This window comes from Pungitius pungitius, chromosome 14, assembly GCF_949316345.1.
Source record: "Pungitius pungitius chromosome 14, fPunPun2.1, whole genome shotgun sequence".
Taxonomy (NCBI): domain Eukaryota; kingdom Metazoa; phylum Chordata; class Actinopteri; order Perciformes; family Gasterosteidae; genus Pungitius; species Pungitius pungitius.
In genome coordinates, this window is record NC_084913.1 from 1979805 (window position 1) to 2003294 (window position 23490).

The 23490-nt window shown below is 49.5% G+C and overlaps 1 protein-coding gene across 1 annotated transcript in view; it reads right to left on the minus strand.

The window, feature by feature from the left end:
* The window catches only part of syne2b (spectrin repeat containing, nuclear envelope 2b), a 78462-nt gene that overhangs the window by 23213 nt on the left and 31759 nt on the right, over positions 1-23490 (minus strand). The window contains exons 57-80 of the mRNA XM_062557460.1: positions 16158-23420; positions 15359-15613; positions 15088-15243; positions 14753-14994; positions 12540-14601; positions 12012-12346; positions 11785-11929; positions 11493-11693; positions 11149-11408; positions 10875-11040; positions 10280-10435; positions 9941-10081; positions 9559-9735; positions 9317-9454; positions 9054-9239; positions 8860-8976; positions 8621-8773; positions 7842-7898; positions 7506-7643; positions 6677-6799; positions 6283-6360; positions 3957-4118; positions 639-812; positions 147-323 (exon numbers count right to left, since the gene is read on the minus strand). Of these exons, the coding sequence (XP_062413444.1) occupies positions 147-323; positions 639-812; positions 3957-4118; positions 6283-6360; positions 6677-6799; positions 7506-7643; positions 7842-7898; positions 8621-8773; positions 8860-8976; positions 9054-9239; positions 9317-9454; positions 9559-9735; positions 9941-10081; positions 10280-10435; positions 10875-11040; positions 11149-11408; positions 11493-11693; positions 11785-11929; positions 12012-12346; positions 12540-14601; positions 14753-14994; positions 15088-15243; positions 15359-15613; positions 16158-23420 (13062 nt within the window). The remainder of the gene's footprint in view (positions 1-146; positions 324-638; positions 813-3956; positions 4119-6282; positions 6361-6676; positions 6800-7505; positions 7644-7841; positions 7899-8620; positions 8774-8859; positions 8977-9053; positions 9240-9316; positions 9455-9558; positions 9736-9940; positions 10082-10279; positions 10436-10874; positions 11041-11148; positions 11409-11492; positions 11694-11784; positions 11930-12011; positions 12347-12539; positions 14602-14752; positions 14995-15087; positions 15244-15358; positions 15614-16157; positions 23421-23490) is intronic.

A 23490-nucleotide genomic window follows, 5' to 3' on the forward strand; every position in this document is an offset into this window, starting at 1 on the left:
TAATTTCTCCCCAATTCAATTTTGTTGGTTTTTAAATGAAAGAAATGACTCGGCGACCTCCTCACAATGTTTGTGACATTGAAAATTGAACTAAAGTATAGCCCAGAGGTCCCACCAGTGGAAGCCCTGGACTTGCAGTCTGGTACCTTCTGCTGCTGCAGGCTGCTCTGTCTCAGCAGCTTGTTCCTCGGGGAGGAGAAGATCTCCTGAACCGGAGGGGGAGGAGCCGAGGCCAGAAGAAGGGGAGGAGCCGAGGCCGGGAGAAGGGGAGGGGCCGATGCATGAGGGGGAGGGGGCGATTCCTGAGGGGGAGGGGCCAATGCCTGAAGGGGAGGGGCGAGAGGAGAGGGTGGGGAGATGAATATGTTACGCTCACTTTAGGAATAAGTGATCATATTTGTCACCACGGCATTGAAGAGCAAAAAGAAGTGTGACTTGTTGGAACAATGAAAGCTCACTAAGACAGCTGTGAAAACATGAATAAAGACGGAGCTCTGGATACTTTTACTTCTTCCATGTGTGACTGCAAAACTCTGTAAACTGTCCCATGAGAGAAATTCATCACTTCAAACAGGATCCTCCAAACGGAGGATCCTCCTGAATGTGAAACTGTTGTGTGGAGCCGTGGCTGCACCTACCTGCCCCCCCGGCTCTCGCCTCCCCTGCAGCAGCTGCTGGAAGGAGACCAGGTTGGCCTTCAGGACCTCCAGCTTGGAGGAGAGCAGCTCCGCCGCCTCCTCCTGCCGACCGTCGGCCGGGCGGCCCACAGGCGGCAGGCCAGAGACACGCCGCTCGATGTCCTGGAACATTTCCTGTTGGATCGACGCACACACACACACACACACACGCACACACACACAGCACTTTGAATAAAAGGCGAGAGAACAAAGCTTCATTCAAATGAAACGTAAAGAATGGAGACACAACAAAGACTTTCTGCTGAGGAGTATTCTGTCCCAGGGTGGAACAATGTCCACATTAAGTACACGACTAAGGACAATTACTTATGAGAGTTACTTCTTAAACACGGAGGACTTCTGACAAAAAAGCTCAACTTTGAAAAGGAATGTTAACACTTTGTCTTTCTCTGATTTGATCGAACAATATTAAAGGGATTGTTTGATATTGAGGTTTTCAAACATCATCAAGCTCCAATAAAAAAAAAACTTTCTCTCCACATTTGAATTTGGACTTTTTCAAGCTGAAGAATTGAAAGTTTGTTTTATTCATTGACTCAATTTTACCAACCAGACATCTGAAAAGACTCAAATAAACATGTATATATATAATCAATAGATATCACAATTAAACCACTTTGTCTCTCTGTATTAAGTAAGTTTCCATAAATTAATGGTGCTTCAGCAGAAAAAGACATAAACACCTAAATGCTTTTCGGATCTTTTCTTTGAAGTCCTTTGAAAGGAGACGACACGTGACATAAGCAAAAAAGTCTCTAAGCGGATAATTGAATTGATTTTTTTCCCGTAGAGCTGAGTAAACTTTTGATCCTTTTTGGATTATCAGAAAAGCAGCAGCATGTAACCCGACGGATATTCCACAGCGTTAATGAAACACGTTGCATGAGTGTATACTCGGGCCGCGTGTCTTTATGTTTATTTCTTTGTCATGGCGACGCTCGGTTGAGTTTAAAACACCAACAACACCTCTTTGGATACTTTTTCGAAACATTTATTTTTAAACTTTTTGAACAAATCATTTTTAAAATCATTTTTGACCTAAAAAAACAGACTGTTTTGACTTTTTAAAGAAAGCTTTTTTCAAACTAATATTTCTTTTTTTGAAATCTTTTCTTGAATTTTTTTCTTTTAAAAAAATAGATCTAAATTTTTTAACTTTGTTTACAAAATATTTTACAACCTAATATTTTTCAACTTATTTTTTGACATAATATATTTGACTTTCAAAACAATTTTTTAAAACTTATATTTTATGACTTTTTTACATTTATTATATTTTTGACCTAAAATATTCAGACATTTAAAAAAAAACTTTTTTCAAACTAATATTTCTTTTTTATTAAATCTTTTCTTGATTTTTTTTTCTCAACAAAATAGATCTAGACTTTTTAACTTTGTTTACAAAATATTATACAACCTAATATTTTTCAACTTATTTTTTGACATAATATATTTGACTTTCACAACAATTTTTTAAAACTTATATTTTATGAATTTTTACATTTATTATATTTTTTGACCTAAAATATTCAGACATTTAAAAAAAAACTTTTTTCAAACTTATTTTTTTCATGAAAACTTTTCTTGATTTTTTTTTCTCAACAAAATAGATCTAGACTTTTTAACTTTGTTTACAAAATATTTTACAACCTAATATTTTTCAACTTATTTTTTGACATAATATATTTGACTTTCAAAACAATTTTTTAAAACTTATATTTTATGACTTTTTTACATTTATTATATTTTTGACCTAAAATATTCAGACATTTAAAAAAAAACTTTTTTCAAACTAATATTTCTTTTTTATTAAATCTTTTCTTGATTTTTTTTTCTCAACAAAATAGATCTAGACTTTTTAACTTTGTTTACAAAATATTATACAACCTAATATTTTTCAACTTATTTTTTGACATAATGTATTTGACTTTCACAACAATTTTTTAAAACTTATATTTTATGAATTTTTACATTTATTATATTTTTTGACCTAAAATATTCAGACATTTAAAAAAAAACTTTTTTCAAACTTATTTTTTTCATGAAAACTTTTCTTGATTTTTTTTCTCAACAAAATATATCTAGACTTTTTAACTTTGTTTACAAAATATTTTACAACTTAATATTTTTCAACTTATTTTTTGACATAATATATTTGACTTTCAAAACAATTTTTTAAAACTTATATTTTATGACTTTTTTACATTTATATTTTTTTACCTAAAATATTCAGACATTTAAAAAAAAAAATTCAAACTAATATTTCTTTTTTTATGAAATCTTTTCTTCTCAACAAAATAGATCTAGACTTTTTAACTTTGTTTACAAAATATTTTACAACCAAATATTTTTACATTTAATTTTTTTGACCTAATGTTTTTATCTTATTTTTTCCAAAACTTTTTTCAACATAATATATTAAGAATTTATTTATTTTATCCACATTATTTGACCTAAAATTTTCCAACTTTTCTTTCTTGACAATTTTGAACAAATGTTTTTTGACTTCTTTTTTTTTGAGCATTGATCGATTTTTTCACTTTTTTACAATTGTATTTTGATTTATTTTCTTGACATTTCTTAACATTTAAAAAAAAAAAAATCTTTCAAAAGATTTTTTTTACTTCTAATGATGACTTCAGCAGAAATCTAAAGACATGAAGAGGCAAAGTAGTCTAAAGGTATTTTGGATCTTTTCTTTGAATTCCTTTGCAAGGAAACAACACACAAGCAAAATAAACCCAAATCTCTAAATGAATCATTGCATACACAAAGAATTCCCTGTAGAGCTTGAATAAACTTTTAAACCTTTTTGGATCATCAGAAAATAAGAAAAACAGAAGCAGCAACATGTAAACACGGATATTCCACATAAATTACACTTCATTAGTGTAAAACTAACATGGGCCAAGTGTTTTCATGTGTTTATTTAGTCGTCAAAGCGACGCATGGCTGACTTTAAAGCCACCACATTTGATTGGTCCACCTCTATGCAACAAAAACCTCTGCGCCCTAAATGCAAATATTATGATTGTTGATCTGTGGACTCAACAGGTCCTTTATGAATCCACAGTGAAGTCTTTCTCTGTGATACATCAACAGGTCCTTTATGAATCCACAGTGAAGTATTACTCTGTGATACATCAACAGGTCCTTTATGAATCCACAGTGAAGTATTTCTCTGTGATACATCAACAGGTCCTTTATGAATCCACAGTGACGTATTACTCCCGGTTCCCCTGGTGGGCGGAGCCTTACCTGGCAGGTGAGCAGCTGCTGCTCCACGCTGGCCTGCATGGCCGCCGGGCTCCTCCGGGCCTCCTGCAGCCACAGCTCCAGCTGGCCGACCCTCTGCAGGCACACGTGGAGGGCACCTCCTCGGGGGGGGCGGGACCCCGGCTGGGGCTCCTCCTCAGGGGCCTGGGACACAAACACAACACACTGAACCTCGCGGGGACCCAGGAAGTGTTTCCTCTGATATCGATCCACGCCGGGTCAACTTCCTCCTTCTATCTCCCCCTCTCAGATCCTCCTCTCTTTGCCGCTCTGCTCCACCCACCTGGGGGAGGAAACCACTTCCTGGAGCGGCAGGGCTCAGGTGACTCTTTGTAATGGAGAGGGCGAGAGAGGGAGGGAGAGAGAGAGAGAGAGAAACCACTCACACAATCCTCTTTGAGTTTCAGTGTCTATTCTCTTTTTCTTTAAACTTTTTGAATCAACAAACCGGCTCCAACTGGTTTGAAATGCTTTAATGGCGAGTGAGAAGGGAGCGCTCCATTTGCCCACCTTCCCATTTTATTAAATTCTTACTTCGATTCCTTTCTTGTGACTGGAGAGCAGGTGGAATGTTTAAATCTCTCTAGGTTTCATCTGTGAAATAAAAGTGTTGCCAGTCGCCTTTGAGTCGTAACTTTGCCTCTTTTGGCCAAAATCAGTATTTCAACAACCAACCAGTTAAGAGTACAAAGGGCGGAGGCCTAATAAAAGCAGCCTCCTGCTTGGTTAGCGGGTTAGGTGGAGGGGGTGGAGGAGGTGGAGGAGGAGTGAAGGCTGGAGCTGGGACTGTACATTCATATCTTAATATCTGCAGGAGGGATTTCACCAGAACTTGTCCAGATGTAGGCCCCCCAGGTGAGTGTGAGTTCACGTTAAGCGTGTGTGTGTGTGTGTGTAAACTGGCGCACCCCCCCCCCCCCCTTCATGAGTTCCTGACACAAGAGACCGGGACACTGGGAGAAGTCACTGCTGCAGGTTTATTCGTGTTGGATACAAAGTACAAAGTACAGCTCATGCAGAGTGACGTAAGACATCTCAGTGCCCCCCCCCCTCCCCCCTTGCCCCTCCCCCAGGTGAAAACCATGCAATTACGAAACGAGCCTTGCAACAATACATTTGTTTATTTATTATGGGTGAGTCACATGGTTTCCACCTGCTGGCATCAAACCAGCATCCACAAGACCAACACTCAACTTCAGTAGGGGGGGGGGGGGGAAGAGACCCCCAGTCTCTAAATCAACCAACTCTGTAAACAACAATTCATCATCATGTTCAGCTTAAGGGAATTCAAGTGTCAACTTCACAGAATGAGCCTCTTAGTACGTAGTTTGGGCCTCTAAGAACAAACATTTCGACCCCCATCAGAACCGAGGTCCACGAGAAGCTTGTGAGGGACCAAAAGGGCCTCCAGCCGAGCTGCTGAGTCACCGCTTCCTGTTCCTGGACAATGTGCCGAGTCATCCTCACCATGGGGGAGGAAGCTCTGCAGTCCTTCGTGGGGACACGGCGCAAACATCCCATGACCTTTGACCTTTGACTCCAAGACTTTGGGAGGTCTAGAGGAAACTCAGGAGGAGGTCGAGTGGTTCTAGATGGGGGGGGGGGGGGGGGCAGGATGTAAACATTGGTGTTTTAGAAGGAATGGAGGAGTTCCACCTTCCCAGGACAAATAAATGGGAGATGGGTGATTTTCTGTGGAGATACACATGAAGACAAGTCTGTGATAGTGGAAGAAGCAGCAGACTCCTGGCTTGGTTCTAGAGGGGGGGGGGGGGTCTGCCCACATGGCTCTAGAAGGAGCTGGAAGTCCAAAGCTTAGAAGAAGAAGAAGCGGGACGTTTTACAGATACAAGTGCGAGATCTAGGAGACCACACATCTCTGCGGGGTCCCAGAGTCGGGCGTGGAGACCTTAAGGGGGGGGGCCGTGTCTACCATGCTCTCGGGCATCGGCTGAGGCCAGACTGCCGATAACGCTTCGGCGGAACTTGCTTCGGTGGAGCCCTCAACATCCTGAAGAAACATGAGCAGGGTTAGAAGATCAGTGAGGTCAGTCAGTTAAAGGCCCCGCGGTCGTCAGGGCAACCGCGAGGTCAGGGGTCACACGTTACTAGCACTCTGTTACGGAGTTATACTCGGTGTTATTGACCTCGTTACGGCCGACTGGTTGGAGGGAAATCAATAAAGTGATCAAGTCAAGATTTACTCTACAAACGGAATAAAAGGATCAAACCTTCCTGATTTCCTACCCCCCCCCCCCTTTTGACTTCTAAAGAATTAAATAGTTAAACAGCGTTAAAGTGGAGTTACCTGTGTGTCTCCACCTGTCCGTTTAGCGCTCCGTCCAGCACCACCTTCCGTCTCCTCTGGTGAAAGAATCAAAGGCACCTAACGGAAACAAGGACAAGAGTTAAGGTAAAGCAACAGGAGTCCAACACGTCTCTGTAGAGGCAGGAACACCTGAGCCGGGGGGGGTTAGGGGACAGGTAGGTGGTTCAGGTGAGGAAGGGGGAGACGGGGGGAGGAGGACAGAGTGACCCGGGTAGCAGGGAGGTCAGAGCTCGTAGTCATACTCAGACTCGGGTGGAGGGGGGTCAGAGGGGGGGGCGGTAACAGAACGGCCTCCTGAGCCCCCACCTGCATGGACCTCGGGTCACCAGAAGGACAGAGAGAGAAACTCTTGGTTCCACAGCGGCTTCGTTACCTCCGGCGAAGCGGCCAGGAAAGCATCCCAGAGCCACCACCAAACCCCGCCTCCACCTGCTCCACCTCCTCCACCTTCCGCCCCTCTCTGCTCCTGACTGCCTCCGTCGGCCCGATCCCTCTGCTGAGTCACAGGGGGGGAGGGGGAGGGGGGGGGGGTCAGAAGTGAGCCGGTCACTGCTGCTGCTAATGTAGAGAATACTTACACTGCAAAAAGTCACATTCTAGATCCATCTAGAAACCAGTTTGCTGTTAATTTAACCTGAAATTAATGTGGTTTGGTTTGTGTAAGGAGATTAGAATCTAATGGGGGGGGGGGGGGGGTCTATTTCACGCCGTCTGGTTATCACTTGATTATTCATTCATAGAAGTATTCCTGACAGCAAGACTAAGCGCTCATCGTCCCTCAGACCTCTGAGCTCCTGGGGGACGAATGTCTCGTGTCCTCAGATGTCTCTGAACGCTGAGGATTCGTTGCTTTAAATCCTTTGTTAGATGTCGATTTTTATCATTTTATTCAAACATCTTTGTTTTCTGGTCTCATCTTTGTTTCCTCGCCCAGGGCCCACGTCCTCAAAGAGGGACACGTCCTCAAAGAGGGACACGTCCCCAAAGAGAGACACGTCCTGGTAAAAAGTGCAAACACGGCGGCATTAAACATGCAGGGGAGACACAGCTCGTTAAATAACTCAGGGAGGGGTGTGTTAGCATGTTAGTACCGTCCCTCGGTTCCTCCATTGGAGAAACACCATTCAAAACACGCCATTAGATGACGGAAGAACGTCCCATAGAAGAGATGCGCCCCCCCCCCCCCCCACCGGACCCCCTACCTGGGTGCCGTCAGGGCTGCTGGACTGCCGCTGCTGGGGGGAGGACGGCTCCACCCTCTGCAACGAGGCTCCGGACTCCTTCAGCACGTCCTCCTTCAGGTGGACGGTCTGGATGCGTCCCGCCTCCACCCGCTGGTCCTGAGACGCAGAGCAGAGCTCGGGTGGAGTCGTGTTTGATCTCAGTAGTAAAGGGTCTTAAGTCCCACTTTAAGGAGGTGTTGGGAGTTCGCTCCTAACTCAGATTTCAACATTAACCTACAATATATTTACATATAAAACAGTTCCTGCTGCTACATTAAAGCAACATCGTTACCATGGAAACAGAGATGAACTCACCTCCGACTCCTCCGAGGTGGATTTAAGGAGCTGCTGGACGAACAGAGAGGGGACCTTCTGCAAGAGGGGGGGGGGGGTTGGACTGATTTATTGACTGATGTACTGATGTACAGACTGGTGTACAGACTGATGTACTGATGTACTGACTGGTGTACAGACTGATGTACTCATGTACTGATGTACTCATGTACTGACTGATGTACTGACTGATGTACTCATGTACTGATGTACTCATGTACTGACTGATGTACTGACTGATGTACTCATGTACTGACTGATGTACTCATGTACTGACTGATGTACTGATGTACTCATGTACTGACTGATGTACTGATGTACTGACTGGTGTACAGACTGATGTACTCATGTACTGATGTACTCATGTACTGACTGATGTACTGACTGATGTACTCATGTACTGATGTACTCATGTACTGACTGATGTACTGACTGATGTACTCATGTACTGACTGATGTACTGATGTACTCATGTACTGACTGATGTACTGATGTACTGACTGGTGTACAGACTGATGTACTCATGTACTGATGTACTCATGTACTGACTGATGTACTGACTGATGTACTCATGTACTGATGTACTCATGTACTGACTGATGTACTGACTGATGTACTCATGTACTGACTGATGTACTGATGTACTCATGTACTGACTGATGTACTGATGTACTCATGTACTGACTGATGTACTGATGTACAGACTGGTGTACAGACTGATGTACTCATGTACTGAAGTACTGATGTACTGATGTACTGACCTCCTCCAGGCCCAGCAGCAGAGTCTGGAGCTGGTCCACCACAGTGAAGACAGTCAGAGTCTCTTCGGCCTTCTCTGGAAGACAAAGGCCTGGCTTACAGATCTGGATCTCAGCTATGGTCCTCCTCATGGACTGGATCTTCTGCTCAATGACCTGTGCACAGAAGACCGACCTTAACAGTAACCTCAGAAAGATTCCAGAAAAAAAAACGTGTTTATGGCTTTTACATTGAGTCCCACCTTGATGCGTTCTGCCCTCTTTGTCTTGGACAAAGTCTCCAAAGTCGATAACAGCGCGTTGACCTCAGCCACGTCGTTCTCCATCCGCCTGACTTCGATCTCGATGGCCTCCACCTCCTAAACAAGCGATGGCTGGTTAGAGACCTCCAGGAGCAGCCCGGTAGTGACGCGGGACGGACGGCGTATGGACTCACGGCGGCGGCGTGTCCCAGGTGGGACAGGGGGGCGGTGAAGCCGTCTTGAACCGCGGCCACCCGTCCCTCGACCTCGTCCAGCTGCTCCTGCAGAGACGCCACGTCGCACACCTGAGACATCTCCTTCAGCACCGAGCCGAAGCCCTGCAGCGTGGTGCGGATCTGCGCCGAGTCGTCCAGCACCGTCTGAGAGAGGCGGAGACACGGGCGCGTTACTCCATCACGTCCCCGCGGGAGGAGGGCAGGGCGGAGCAGGCACTGACCTGCAGGGTGTGAACGTGGCTGCTCAGGCACTTGGCCGTGGTGTAGGTGCAGGGTGTAGCGAGCCACGACTTGGCCTCGGCCATCCAGCTCTTGGAGCTGCTGAGCATCTCCTGGTGCTCCTGAAGCCACGTTGGGATCTGACCAGACAACGCGTTTGTTACCTCACGCAACATGGAGCTTTAAGAAGGGACAATATCTCTATTGTACGTTTAGTTTGTGACACGAGTCTAATAATTACGACCTTGCTGATGAGGGAGGTCCTCTGCTCCGCCTGCTTGGCCAGGAGGGAGTGGAGCTGCTGCACCTCCACCAGTCTCTCGGTGAGGATCAGCACCTCCTCCGGCTTCTCCAGGTCCTGCACGTCCACCTCCAGAGCCGCCACGGCCGAGTGCCACAAGTCCAGCTCGTCCCAGGCACGCTGAGCACATGGAGAGTCACGGACTTTAGCCCCTTGGAGCTCTTTGCTGCCCATTTAATCAGAATCAGGCTCAAAGTCCCTCATTTACTCTTTGTGAACCAAGTTGGAGTCTTCTACCTCAGAAGGAGACCTCACAGCATCTCAAGGTCACCCCACCTGCTCCACCTGCTCCACCTGCTCATCACTCTCCACTAGTCTCACTCACCCTCTGGGTGAGCTTCGCTTGGCTCACGTTGGGACTCCTCTGTTCAAGTCTTTTCTGAACCGAGGTCAGGCCGGCCTGGATCTCAGACAGCTTTGCCCCCAGCCGGTAGAGGGGGCCGCTCTTCTCCAAGGCCTCCCCCACCTGACGGAGGAACACAGGCACAAAGGCCAAAAACCCGGTTAAAACGTTTGTTAGTCTGCATCTAATCTTTAACATCGGGTTGAATTTATTAGGATTTCTGACCATAGTTTTTATGAGCTACCAAATATATGATAATAATAACAACAATAATGATAATAATAATCAGTTGTGTAACGCCTCTCGCTTTAACTCTTCTACCTTCACTTGTACTTTCTGCAGAGACTGAGAGACGTCCTGCAGCCGGCCGTCGAGCTCCAGCCGCACCGGAGACGACGCGTCCGAGTACTTCATCCTCACGCTCTCTGTGACGCGCTGCAGCGAAGCCTTGTGGTTACACAGCTGGATGTAGACCTCCTGAAACCAGAGGGGGGGGGGGGGGGTGAAGTTGTGTGTAATGTGTCCCTGACCTGCAGAATGTATTTTCCCACTTTTTAAACTATCCAACAGCAACACTTGGATATTTGTAATGTGTGGAGCACACGAGGATCATGGTACAGGACACCTCACTGATTGTACAGGAGATGTTGATTTCATTTCAGAATCATTAGATAATCATTACATTATCATTAGATAATCATACTATCGACTCTGAGGAGACATTTCTGTGCAAGAACAACATACAAAGTGCTCTCAATTTACTTAAGTGTTTCTTTCAAAAGGTGAAATGGCTGTTTGTCTGCTATTAGAAGAAGAAAGTGGTCGATTAAAGCTCTTGTTGAAATGTGCAGCTTTTTGTCCAGTGATTCTGAAGCAGCACCAACATGTACCCGGTACTTCTGATGCTGTTCCCCACCTGAAGCTCCTGCGTGCTGCTGCTGCTGCTCTGCTCCATCTTTGACAGAAGGCCGTCTGCAGCCTGCAGCCAGACGCCGACGCCCTGCAGCTCCCCCCCGAGCCGCTCCCTCTCCTCCAGCTCCGCCCGCGCCGCCTTCAAGCCCTCCCTGCTCCGCTGCTTCACCCTGCAGGAGAACACACCGCCAAGCCACAGCGTTACAGCTTCTGCATTCATGATAAAACCAGGATGGATCGTGCTTGGTTCCAGGTCCGACCTCCATCCTCCCTCCTACCTGCCGTAGCGGTCCTGCATCGCCTGCAGCTGCTGACAGAGCGCGGCGGGCGGCGCCCTCTCCAGGTGGGCGGGGACGCACAGCAGCCGGGCGGCGCGCAGCTCCAGCGCGGACAGGGCCCGGTGCTCGCAGTCCAGCCGGTCCTGGTACTGCTCCCAGCGCTGCAGCAGGGCCTGGAGGTCCTCGGTGGAGGCCTTCACGGGGGATCCGTCGGGATGCTCCGCCTCCACCTGCTCCAGGAGCGCGGCGGCCTTCTCCACCTGAGCAGAGGAAGCAGCATGAAGCACATTGGTTATTTTGAGTGTTTGAGGTTGGACCGGAAGGGAAAACGTTTCTTCACTCACGCCGTCGGCGATTTGGATCCACTCTGCGACCCTCCGTCTGCTGCGAGTCGTCAGCTCCCGCGTGCAGCGGCGGAGTCTGGACACGCGTTTCCAGACGCCGGCCACGGCGGCCTCCCGGCCTCCGCGACAGCTCTGCTCGGGGCACCACTCGTTCAGCTCCTCCAGACGCCTCTGCAGGGCCTCCACCTCCTCAGACAGGACCTGCACAGGCGGAGCAGGGCGGAGAAGCGGAGTTCATTTGGGAGGTTTTCCCCTCATGGACGTTGAAAAGGGGGCGGAGTCTCATACGTACGTTGAGCTTGGTGTGCTGGTCGGTGCAGTCGGTGAGGGAGGAGACCTTCTCCCCGATGAGCTGGGAGAGGCTGCTCAGTGCGCTCTGCACACTCTGCAGGATTTCATCTCGCCTCTCTGAATATTTTCTGTGTTTTTCTGCACAGCTGCGAGACACAAGTGGGATTTCCGATCAGAAGGAGATTGTTGCCTCTGCTCACGCTCACCTGGCCTCTTTCAGAGCGTTACCTGCTGAGACACTCCACCCGCGTGTGTCCCTTGGCCTGCAGGGAGGACATCCTGACCAGGAGCTGGCTCAGGATGTCCTCCTGGAGCTGCTCCACCCTCTGGGGGGACAGGTAAGGGTGCAGGGTGTCCTGCCGCTGGAGCTTCTCCACGTGGGTCTGGAAGTGCTGCTGCAGCGAGGCCAAAGCCTGCTGGGTCTCCTCCAGCCTCTCAGAGCAGAGCCCAGCGGAGCCCTGCGGCGGCAGCAGAGACACCTCGATGTCCCTCAGGAATTCTGCCGCTTGTTTAACAGCATTCGTGTAGCTTCTCAGGGACTCTTTGGCCTGAGAGATCTCCTCCTAAAATGTATAAACACTGATTATTGGCATGCCCTCATTTTATAGGCCACTAGCATCCCATTAAGAGGTTACAGTGGTGTGTTAGTGAGAGAGATCTACTGAAATGAGCATGCTAACTAGCTAACAAGCTAGCCTCACAACATAAGCATGATTAAAGCAATGCACACGGACACAGGACGATAATTCTACTTGCCATTTGTGAGTCGCATTCACCGAGCACTGCCACCTTCAAGTCCAGCAGATCTGGGGACGCACTTCCTGCTCTGCCTCCCTTCTTCTGCTCAAGAACCCCGAGTGCCCTCATTCTGGACTCCACGGTCTTCTTCAGAGACATGGTTCTCTGGTACTGCTCGTTGATTGCGGCCTCCCTGGGCTCCAGCGTGGGGGGTTTCTGCAGCTCCTGCTGGGTCTGGCGGAGGAAGGCCCGGGCGCCCGCCCTCTCCGAGTCCAGGTCCAGCTCCTTCAGCAGGTTCCACTCAATGATGCTGAGGTTGTTGTGGAGCGTCATCTCCAGCGCGTCCAGGCTCTCCTGGTGGTTCCTCAGTCTCTGTCGCTCCGCGCTCAGCTGGGAGGGGTACAGGTCGGCGGAGATCCCCTGGAGTTGGGTACCGGCCTCGCTGGACAAGTACTTTATGAGCGGGAGCTGGACGAGGAGGGTCTGACACACTTTGTACTTCTCCTCAAGCGGCTTGCCTGCGTCTTTGGTCTGACACACCTGCTCCTTCACGTTCTCCCTGAGGTCCTCCACACACTGTCTCTTGTTCAGGTACCTCTCGTGATCTCTGGCTTTCATCTCCAGGCTGTACATCTGGCTGAGAAGCTCTGAAACGACAGAGTGCAGTTCCCTCGTCTTTTCCCGTGGAGTCCACGGTAGCAGAAGGTCAACCTGGGCTTTGTGCTCCAGAATCAGATGTTTGAAAGGCTCCAAGGCTTGCAGGGACTCGCTTGTGATGGGGAACCGGTGTCGACTCAGATCTGCTGACATCTGCCTCAGGCTCGTTTCCAGGCTGACCAGGTTTTTCTTGCTGGACTCCAGAGTCAGGCTGAGGTCGTCCTGCTCCTTTTTGTTGGCCTTCTCGTAGCAGCCGATGGCCCTGATGTCCTCCTGGAGGTCGGTCAGCTTGTCAAACAGCTGGCAGTTCTCCGCGATGCTGAGTTCGGAGGCGATGTCCTTGCTCTTCATCAGCAGAGCCTCACAGACAGCGGCCTGCTTCTCGGCCTCCGCCTGGGTCTCCTGCATCTGACGGACTCTGCGGTCGAGCTCCGTCGGGTGGCTGAGCTCGCTGTCTGGACTCCTGGAGGCTTCTCTGTGCAGATGAGCCAGAACCCAGGAGTCCAGCTCCACGATCTGCTCCGACAGCTTCTCCCGAGTCTGCAGACCTGACTCCAGCTCCCTCACGGCCTTGGCTAGCGTCTCTGTGGTCGACTTGGACAGTTCCTCAAGGGACTTCAGAGAGGAGCGCACCATGGGCGCCTCCTCGGCCGGGTCCAGCTGTGGAAGGAGCTCCTTCACCTCCTCCGCCAGTGACCCCAGTTGGCCCTGTTTGGCCATGACCTCGGACTGCAGCTTCTTCAGATCCCGGAGCTGCCGGTGCACGTCTTCGGGCAGGAGGGACACCCTCTTCCTCCTGCCTTCAATGTCCCCCTCCATCTGCTTGGCCCAAGCGAGGCCGTCCCTCATCACCTGGATCACCTTCTCCATCACGGGGCTGCTGCTGCTCCGGCTGTGAGAGGACACCAGTTCCTCTGTGGAGCAAAGTTTGTCTCTGACCCTCTGGAGGCCCTGCTGTATCTGCGCCGTCTCCGTCTCTCCGTGGGAGCTGAGGAGGAACGCCTCAGACAGCTGCTGCAGATGGAGGTGCTTTAGCTGGGCAGCTTTAACCTCGGCGTTGGCAACCATCAGCCTCTGCGCGTTCCCGCAGGTCCACTGAGGAGCCGAGGCCGACTCCAGGTCTTTGCCGATTGTCTCCAAATGTTCCTGAAGACCCGAAATCGCCAACAGGAGGCCGCTGGCGTTGTGAGAACGGACGTTGGTGTGATGCAGCGTCTTCTCCACGGCTCTCTCCAGGCCTCTCCACCCGTCTTGCAGGTTGTTCTGCTCGGCCTGTGCGGCTGCTCGATCGGACCAGCTGAGGTTCGGGCATAACCTGGCGTGGGTGGCGAGCAACGCCCCGAGCTCCGGTCTGAGCTCCTCCATGCTCCTCTGCAGGGAGCGGAGTCGCTCCGCGTCCTTTGAGCTGCTCTCCTCCGGGGACCTGAAAGAACAACAGACGGGTCTTCGAGGGCTCGATTGTGCAAGATGGAAGTTTGAGAGGAGCTTCAAACTGCATTCAGTATTAATTAAAGAATACATCTTCAGAAGGCTTCTGTTCCTCTGGACACCTGGAGTAAAGAAGGAGCACTCACGTTGTGACGGCCTCCAGTTCTGCCGTGAGTCTGAGCAGCGTGGCGCCGGCCGCTTCCCTCTGTCTGAGGTAATCGCTCACCAGCTGCAGCTGGGCCTCCTTATTCTGGCAGACAGCAGCTGCATCCTGAGCCGCGGTGCTCCACTGGTCCTCCACCTGCTCCAAGGCCTCCTGGTTCTCTGCATCGGCTGCCCTCAGCTGAGAGAACCACGCCGCCTGCGCTCGGGCTGCCTCTCTGCACTCCTGGAACCAGTGAGAACACAATGGTTCAAACGGTGTTGATTGTGTTTATAAAGTTGTCCCGTGAGGGATGGAGTGCGTCGTTTGGGATCTCACCTGCGCCTCCTCCAGCTGCCGGGCCATCGCGGCCGGGTTGAGCCCGGCGGGGTGGTTTTTGCAGCTCAGGACTTTAGACACCAGCCTTTTTAGGCGGTTGTCCAGATCACTGGTGGATGTGATCAGAGCCTCTGGGGCGTCCTCCGATGGTGTAACCTGAAGAAACAGAAGACAATGTACAGCACACATGCCATTTGCTAAATTACTTCTTTTCAAACAATGTAACTATGAGTAAAAATGCCTTTAAAAATGTCCTTTTCAGCGATAATACCTCAATGAGTTGACTGCTGGCCACTTTCTCAGAGAGCTGCTGCATCTCTGTGGAGATGCTCCTCATGAAGGGTCCCTCTGGCTCCTCCAGGACTCCCTCAGTCTTCACAACGCTCGTGTCTGCTTCGGCGTTGTTTTCCCGGGAGGGCGATCCCTCCACCGGAGTCATCTCGCCACAGATAGCGTCAGCTGACGATTTCTTAACCACCTGCGGGGATGCGCGGGACTTCTCCTCAACTTTACACGCCTCCTCCAACTGTGAAGAACAAACACCAGAATCAATGCTGCGCAAACTCTCACTCGAAAAAGTGAGCGAAGAAAAGGCCACGTGTGTCTCTGTGAAACCGGTCTATTCACAGTTGGATGATACGTCATCTTCTGTATCTGCACCAAGGCTCACACCTTTTTGATGACATTTAGGCAGAAGCTCATGTTACAACCCAGAGGCCCTGCAGCCAGAAGGGCGCTTTAAGAGTGGATCAGTCATTATTGAGCCACTAAGGAATGTGGGAACAAGTGCCAACGAGTACATGCAGGACATAATAGAGGCATTATGTTGTCTCTCTCTCTCTCTCTGTGTGTGTGTGTGAGACCATGTTCTATTATCTTCTATTCCAGGTACAGACGTATGCCGCGAGGAGAAGCTGTTGTCCATCGGACTTGAGAAAGTGAACCGGTGGAGCAGCATGCAGTATTAAGCAGCAGATAAATGGCACATGCTGCTGAGGGAGCGTTTCCTTTCGAAGGAACAAGCCGTGCCTCAGCGTGAAGAGTTAATTAAGAGATAATGAGCCCCATACCTGAGGGGGAGCCACTTCTCCACAAGCCCCCCTGGGTGCGCTGGAGCCTTCTCGCACTTGCTCAGTCGCCGTGGTCCTCTCGGGAGACCCTCCAGGCGGGAAGTCAGCGGTGGGAACCTTCTCTCCTCCCGGGCCAGCCTCACGCTGGGGCTCTTCCTGCAGCCTCCGGGGTGAGTCACGCACGTCGTGTGAGGACACGCCAGCTGGCGCTGGCTTGCTCTCCTTGGCGGTTATCGGTGTTTCCCGTGTGGTTGTAACCGCCGGCTCTCCGGGTTGGACGGCGTCCCGATCAGGTGGGCTGACCACGGTGGATTGAGTGGAGTCGCTCGGAGCCGCGGTGGCGGTGAGCTGCCCTTCTGCTCTGGTGTTAGCCGCAGCCTCCTCTGGCTTAACACGGGCTGAGGAACGTTCTGCAGGAGACTCTGCAGCCAGGCTCATGGGAACCGGAGCAGGAGGCTTCTCAAATACTGGAGGGACCTCCTCAACAGAACTCACATGTTGAGAGATACTTGAATTAACATCATCCTGAATTGGAGGTTGTCCTTCACTTAGAGTCTCAATTTGGTGATTCTGGGTCCATGTTACGTGTATCTGTTGTGAGATGGTTTCCACTATAGCCTTGGTCCCCCTAGAGTCCAGTGAAGACTTGTGACCGTCAGGCTCTGTCTGGGTACAAAGTTCTGGGGAACGTTGCAGATCCTTGGACTTTCTGTTGGTTGGTGCAAGTTTATTTTCTTCCACAACAGTGGGTTCAGTAGTTGCTGGGACCACCTCTGGAGCTGAAGATGGCTTCTGGCTGTCAGGCTCTTCCTTGGTCTTCGTGGAAGGAAGAATGGGGGGACGTTGCAGATCCTTCGACTTTATTTTGGTTTGTGAAGGTTCAACTTTTTCCACAACAGTAATTCGGCTTGATGCTGTGAGAACCACTGGAGTTGAAGATGGATTCTGAATCTGAGGTTCCTCCTTGTTTGTTTCAAGCTCTGTGGTACTTTGTTCTTGGTAAACTTCTACACCTTCTGACCTCTGACTATCAGGCTCTTCTCTGGTCTTCGTCAGCTCCGTGGTAGGAAGGTCAGCAGAACGTTTCAGATCCTTTCTTTTGGTTGGTGTAAGTTCATCTTCCTCCACAGCAGTGGTTTCAGGTGGTCCTGGCACCACCTCTGGAGTTGAAGGTGTCTTCTGACTACCAGGTCCTTCCTTGGTCTTTGTCTGCTCCTCGGTAGGTGAAATCTCTCCCTTTTCCACATGATCTACTTGCGTCCTACAGGAGGACTTGTCTTTGTCTCCTTGGGATGTGCTGGCGTCCTCCTCCTGGCCGGGCGCTAAACCGAGCTTCAGTACGCGCACTTCAGGGCCCTTCTGGATTCTCTCCATCCTCAGATAGCTTTCGTGTAGACTTTGGGGAACATCTTGGACCCCCCGTCCCTTGAACTCTGCTGCTTCCTGCGTGGTGTTCAACGCTTCAGTCTCAGCACCAGTGGGGCTTGGCTCAAACGTTTCTGGGTCATACAAACTTATCTCGATCACTTCCGTCTCGTGTGGTTGCAACGGTTCAGAAGGAGCCGGTTGGGGTCCAGCAGAGTCCCTTTGAGTCACGTAGTCTCGAAGTCCAGGACTCCTGGGAGTCACCTCCACTGCAGCTTTCTGTGGCTTATCATCAGTTGTTGGGACATCTTTGTCTTCTCTTGTGTTTTGGACAGTTCTTTGAACAACGTCTATTCTTAGCTCTTTGGCTGTTGTGACGGATCCTTCGTCCTCGTTCCCTGGTGTGTGGATATCGACTTGTAGGATACACACTTCAGTGTCCACGTGGAGCTTCTCATTCGTCACAGGTTCTTCCTGGAAGCCCTTGTGCTCTGCAGCCTTCTCTGGCTGGACATCAGCAGAGGTCATTTCCTTGTTTCCTCTTTGAACCCCTTCACTCTGGACACTTGTCTCAAGTGGTTTCATTGGCTTTGCTCCTGTGAATGATGTGTCTTCACCCTGGTCTGGACGTGGCTTGGATGAGGTGATTTCCTTCTCACTAACAGACACACTTGGTGCTTTTAGCTGATCTGGCTGTATCTCACACGTCTGCGTTGTGCTAATCTCAGGCAAATCGAGGACAAGGTATGTCTTCTGCACTGTGTTTTCTGTTACCATTGCGATGTAGTCCGACAGCTCACTGGGCTCCTCGGGGGAAGGAGGTGGTTGAGTTTTCGGCGCTGCACTTGTAGACGTAGTCTCGGCTCCGTCTGGGGCTTCTTCATGTTGAACTTCAGGCTCCTTTGACTCAGAACCTGGATGTTCAGCCATGGTTGGACGATCAAGCTCATCTTTGGTTTGGGGCAAACCTGTGCGAGCAGCTTCTGTGGAAGGTTTATGATCCTTTGTTCTCCTTTTGGTTGGTGAAAGCTCTCCCTCTACCACTGCAGGACCTTCAGTTGTTGCTGGAATTGAAGATGGAGTCTGGCTGTCAGCTTCTTCCTTTGCTTTTGGAAGCTCTGTAGAAGCAGGTTCTGGGGAAAGACCCTTTGACTTTCCTTTGGCAGGGGAAAGCGCTTCCTCCCCCACCTCTGGAGTTGAAGGATGCTTTTGAATGTGAGGCTCTCCCTTTGCCTGCTCTTCTGGTGAGACTTTCAATCCCTTCAATCCAGTTGGTGAAAGTTTTCCTTTTGACTCCAGAGAAGCTCCAGATGTTCCCTTGATTGACTCTTGAGTGGACGGTTGTGGTTCCTTGGTCTTTGTCAGGTCTTTGGTAGTCTCTTTGGGGGAAAGGTTTACACCCTTTGACTTTCTTTTGGTTGGTGAAGGCTCTCCTTTGCCCACAACACTTCTATCAGCTGGCTCCTGGACCACATCTGGAGTTGAAGATGGAATCTGGCTCTCAGCTTCTTCCTTTGTCTTTGGCAGATCTTCAGAAGCAGGTTTTGGGGAAGGTTTCAGACCCTTTGACTTCCTTTTGGTTGGTGAAAGCTCTCCCTTTTCCACTGCAGGAACTTCAGTTGTATCGGCTCTTTCTGGGGCTTCTTCATGTTGAACTTCAGGCTCCTTTGACTCAGAACCTGGATGTTCAGCCATGGTTGGATGAGCAGGCTCATCTTTGGTTTGGGACAAACATGTGCGAGCAGCTTCTGTGGAAGGTTTATGAGCCTTTGACCGTCTTTTGCTTGGTGAAAGCTCTCCCTCTACCACTGCAGGAACTACTGGTGTGACCACCTCTGGAGTTGAAGACGGAATCTGGCTGTCAGCTTCTTCCTTTGCCTTTGGCAGCTCTGCAGAAGCAGGTCCTGGGGAAAGTTTAAGACCCTTTGACTTCCCTTTGGTTGGTGAAAGCTCTCCCTTTTCCATGACAGTTCTTTCAGTTGTTGCTTCAGCCACTCCAGAAGGAGTTGAAGATGGAGTCTGGCTGTCAGCTTCTTCCTTTCTCTTTGGCAGATCTGTGGAAGCTTGTACTGCAGACAGTTTTTGATCCTTTGCTCTCCTTTTGGTTGGTGAAAGCTCTCCCTCTACCACTGCAGGAACTTCAGTTGTATCGGCTCCGTCTGGGGCTTCTTCATCTTGAACTTCAGGCTCCTTTGACTCAGAACCTGGATGTTCAGCTATGGTTGGATGAGCAGGCTCATCTTTGGTTTGGGGCAAACATGTGCGAGCAGCTTCTGTGGAAGGTTTAAGAGCCTTTGACCGTCTTTTGGTTGGTGAAAGCTCTCCCTCTACCACCACCGGAACTACTGGGGTGACCACCTCTGGAGTTAAAGATGGGATCTGGCTCTCAGCTTCTTCCTTTGCCTTTGGCAGCTCTGTAGAAGCAGGTTCTGGGGAAAGTTTAAGACCCTTTGACTTCCCTTTGGTTGGTGAAAGCTCTCCTTTTTCCATGACAGTTCCTTTAGTCGTTGCTTCGGCCACTCCAGAAGAAGTTGAAGATGGAATCTGGCTCTCAGCTTCTTCCTTTGTCTTTGGCAGCTCTGCAGAAGCAGGTTCTGGGGAAAGTTTAAGACCCTTTGACTTCCCTTTGGTTGGTGAAAGCTCTCCCTTTTCCATGACAGTTCCTTTAGTCGTTGCTTTGGCCACTCCAGAAGAAGTTGAAGATGGAGTCTGGCTCTCAGCTTCTACCTTTGTCTTTGGCAGATCTGTGGAAGCTTGTACTGCAGACAGTTTTTGATCCTTTGCTCTCCTTTTGGTTAGTGAAAGCTCTCCCTCTACCCCTGCAGGACCTTCAGTTGTTGCTGGAGTTGAAGATGGAGTCTGGCTGTCAGCTTCTTCCTTTGTTTTTGGAAGCTCTGTAGAAGCAGGTTTTGGGGAAGGTTTCAGACCCTTTGACTTCCCTTTGGTTGGTAAAAGCTCTCCCTTTTCCATGACAGTCCTTTCAGTTGTTGCTTCAGCCACTCCAGAAGGAATTGAAGATGGAGTCTGGCTGTCAGCTTCTTCCTTTGCTTTTGGAAGCTCTGTAGAAGCAGGTTCTGGAGAAAGGCCCTTTGACTTCCCTTTGGCAGGGGAAAGCTCTTCCTCCCCCACCTCTGGAGTTGAAGGATGCTTTTGAATGTGAGGCTCTCCCTTTGCCTGCTCTTCTGGGGAGACTTTCAATCCCTTCAACTCAGTTGGTGAAAGTTTTCCTTCTGACTCCAGAGTAGCTCCAGATGTTCCCTTGATTGACTCTTGAGTTGACGGTTGTGGTTCCTTGGTCTTTGTCAGGTCTTTGGTAGTCTCTTTGGGGGAAAGGTTTACACTCTTTGACTTTCTTTTGTTTGGTGAAGGCTCTCCTTTGCCCACAATACTTCTATCAGCTGGCTCCTGGACCACATCTGGAGTTGAAGATGGAATCTGGCTCTCAGCTTCTTCCTTTGTCTTTGGCAGATCTGCAGAAGCAGGTTTTGGGGAAGGTTTCAGACCCTTTGACTTCCTTTTGGTTGGTGAAAGCTCTCCCTTTTCCACTGAAGGAACTTCAGTTGTATCGGCTCTTTCTGGGGCTTCTTCATGTTGAACTTCAGGCTCCTTTGACTCAGAACCTGGATGTTCAGCCATGGTTGGATGAGCAGGCTCATCTTTGGTTTGGGGCAAACATGTGCGAGCAGCTTCTGTGGAAGGTTGAAGAGCCTTTGACCGTCTTTTGGTTGGTGAAAGTTCTCCCTCTACCACCACCGGAACTACTGGGGTGACCACCTCTGGAATTGAAGATGGAGTCTGGCTCTCAGCTTCTCCCTTTGTCTTTGGCAGCTCTGCAGAAGCAGGTTCTGGGGAAAGTTTAAGACCCTTTGACTTCCCTTTGGTTGGCGAAAGCTCTCCCTTTTCCATGACAGTTCCTTTAGTCGTTGCTTTGGCCACTCCAGAACAAGTTGAAGATGGAGTCTGGCTCTCAGCTTCTACCTTTGTCTTTGGCAGATCTGTGGAAGCTTGTACTGCAGACAGTTTTTGATCCTTTGCTCTCCTTTTGGTTGGTGAAAGCTCTCCCTCTACCCCTGCAGGACCTTCAGTTGTTGCTGGAGTTGAAGATGGAGTCTGGCTGTCAGCTTCTTCCTTTGCTTTTGGAAGCTCTGTAGAAGCAGGTTCTGGAGAAAGGCCCTTTGACTTCCCTTTGGCAGGGGAAAGCTCTGCCTTTTCCACCCCTGGAGTTGAAGGATGCTTTTGAATGTGAGGCTCTCCCTTTGCCTGCTCTTCTGGGGAGACTTTCAATCCCTTAAACTCAGTTGGTGAAAGTTTTCCTTTTGACTCCAGAGTAGCTCCAGTTGTTCCCTTGATTGACTCTTGAGTGGACGGTTGTGGTTCCTTGGTCTTTGTCAGGTCTTTGGTAGTCGCTTTGGGAGAAGGGTTTACACCCTTTGACTTTCTTTTGGCTGGTGAAATGTCTCCTTTGCCCACAACACTTCTATCAGCTGGCTCCTGGACCACATCTGGAGTTGAAGATATTTCTTTGGGCTCCACATCTGGGAATCGTTGGGTGACTGTCTCAGAAGATGTGGAAAGGTCCACATTGGTTGACTTCTTTCTGGTTGGCACAAGCTTTGCTTCTCCCATAACAACGCTGTTATTTTGCTCACTGGAACTCAAGGGAGAGTTTTGATCTTCAGATTCTTTTTTCTGAGGGGCTTCGGGGGGGTCAGCTGGTGTGAGGGGGGGTTCTGTAATCTTTGACTTTCTCTTGGGTGGTAGAAGCTTACTTTGTTCAACTACAGCAGTTTGGACGCGTCCTTGAGCAGACTCTGGTCCCACGGGCTCCTTGTCGGGTTCCTGCTCTGCTTCCTTTGGCTCCACACCAGTAATGGAACCAGGGGGGGACGTGGGGGGAGACGCAGGCTCAGAGGCTACGGGAACCTCAAGGCCCTTTGCTTTCCTCGTGAGCGGCGTTAGAGTTTCCTTCGGCTCTCCGGAGCTCGATGTCGGCTTCTGACGTCCAGGCTCCTGTGCAGTTGCTGCCACCTCATCGGCAGCTTGTTCTGCGGAGAGTTTCTGACCCTTCGGTCTCCTTTTGGGGGGGGAAGGCTCTACCTTTTCCACCACAGTTCCTTTAGTTGTTGCTGTGACCACCTCAAGAGTTGAAGACAGAGTCTGACTGTCCGCTTCTTCCTTTTTATTTATCAGCTCAGTGGAAGTTTGTTGTGTGGGGAGTTTTTGACCCTTCGATCTCCTTTTGGTTGGGGAAAGCTCTTCCTTTACCACAACGGTTCCTTTAGTTGTTGCTGTGACCACCTCTGGAGTTGAAGACCTCTTGGTCTTTGTCAGCTCAGTGGAAGCAGGTTCTGTGGGGAGTTTTTGACTCTTTGGCTTGGTTTTGGTTGGCGAGCGTTTCCCTTCTGCCTTGACAGCGTTTCCTACCGTTTCCACTTGCTCTTTGAGCGACTTCGGGTCGTTGGTCACAGACTCAAATTGCTGTGATACATCTAGAGTAGCTCCCCGGGGCCCAGGTGACCCTTGGGTAACAGTGCCTTTCACCATGTGGGGCTCCACCGTAGCCTTGGAGGGCTCTTTGTCTGTGGCTAAAGTCTTGGACTTCCTCCTGGACGGTACGGGCGTAGATTTCTCACCAGGTGCCGACTGCTCAACAACCTTTTTGATCAGCACCAATTCCTCAAAGGAACCAACCGAGTCTTCAGCGACTGCTTCCACTGTCTTTGATGCATTTGCCTCAATTTGCAGCTCAGACAAAGGGAGGGTTGAGGGAGTGGTTTTTTGTAGTTTGACCTGATGCTTTTTCTCAGGTGAGTGCTTGCTTTTCCGTGGCGGTGCCACCACAGAAGTCTTTGTTTCCTTTGGATTCCCTGGCGTCATCTCTTGTTTAGCCCTGACATCCTTGAATGAAAGAGTCAAAAGGGCATTAATTACTACAGAGCTACTTTAAATATAAGACGTATTGCTTTCC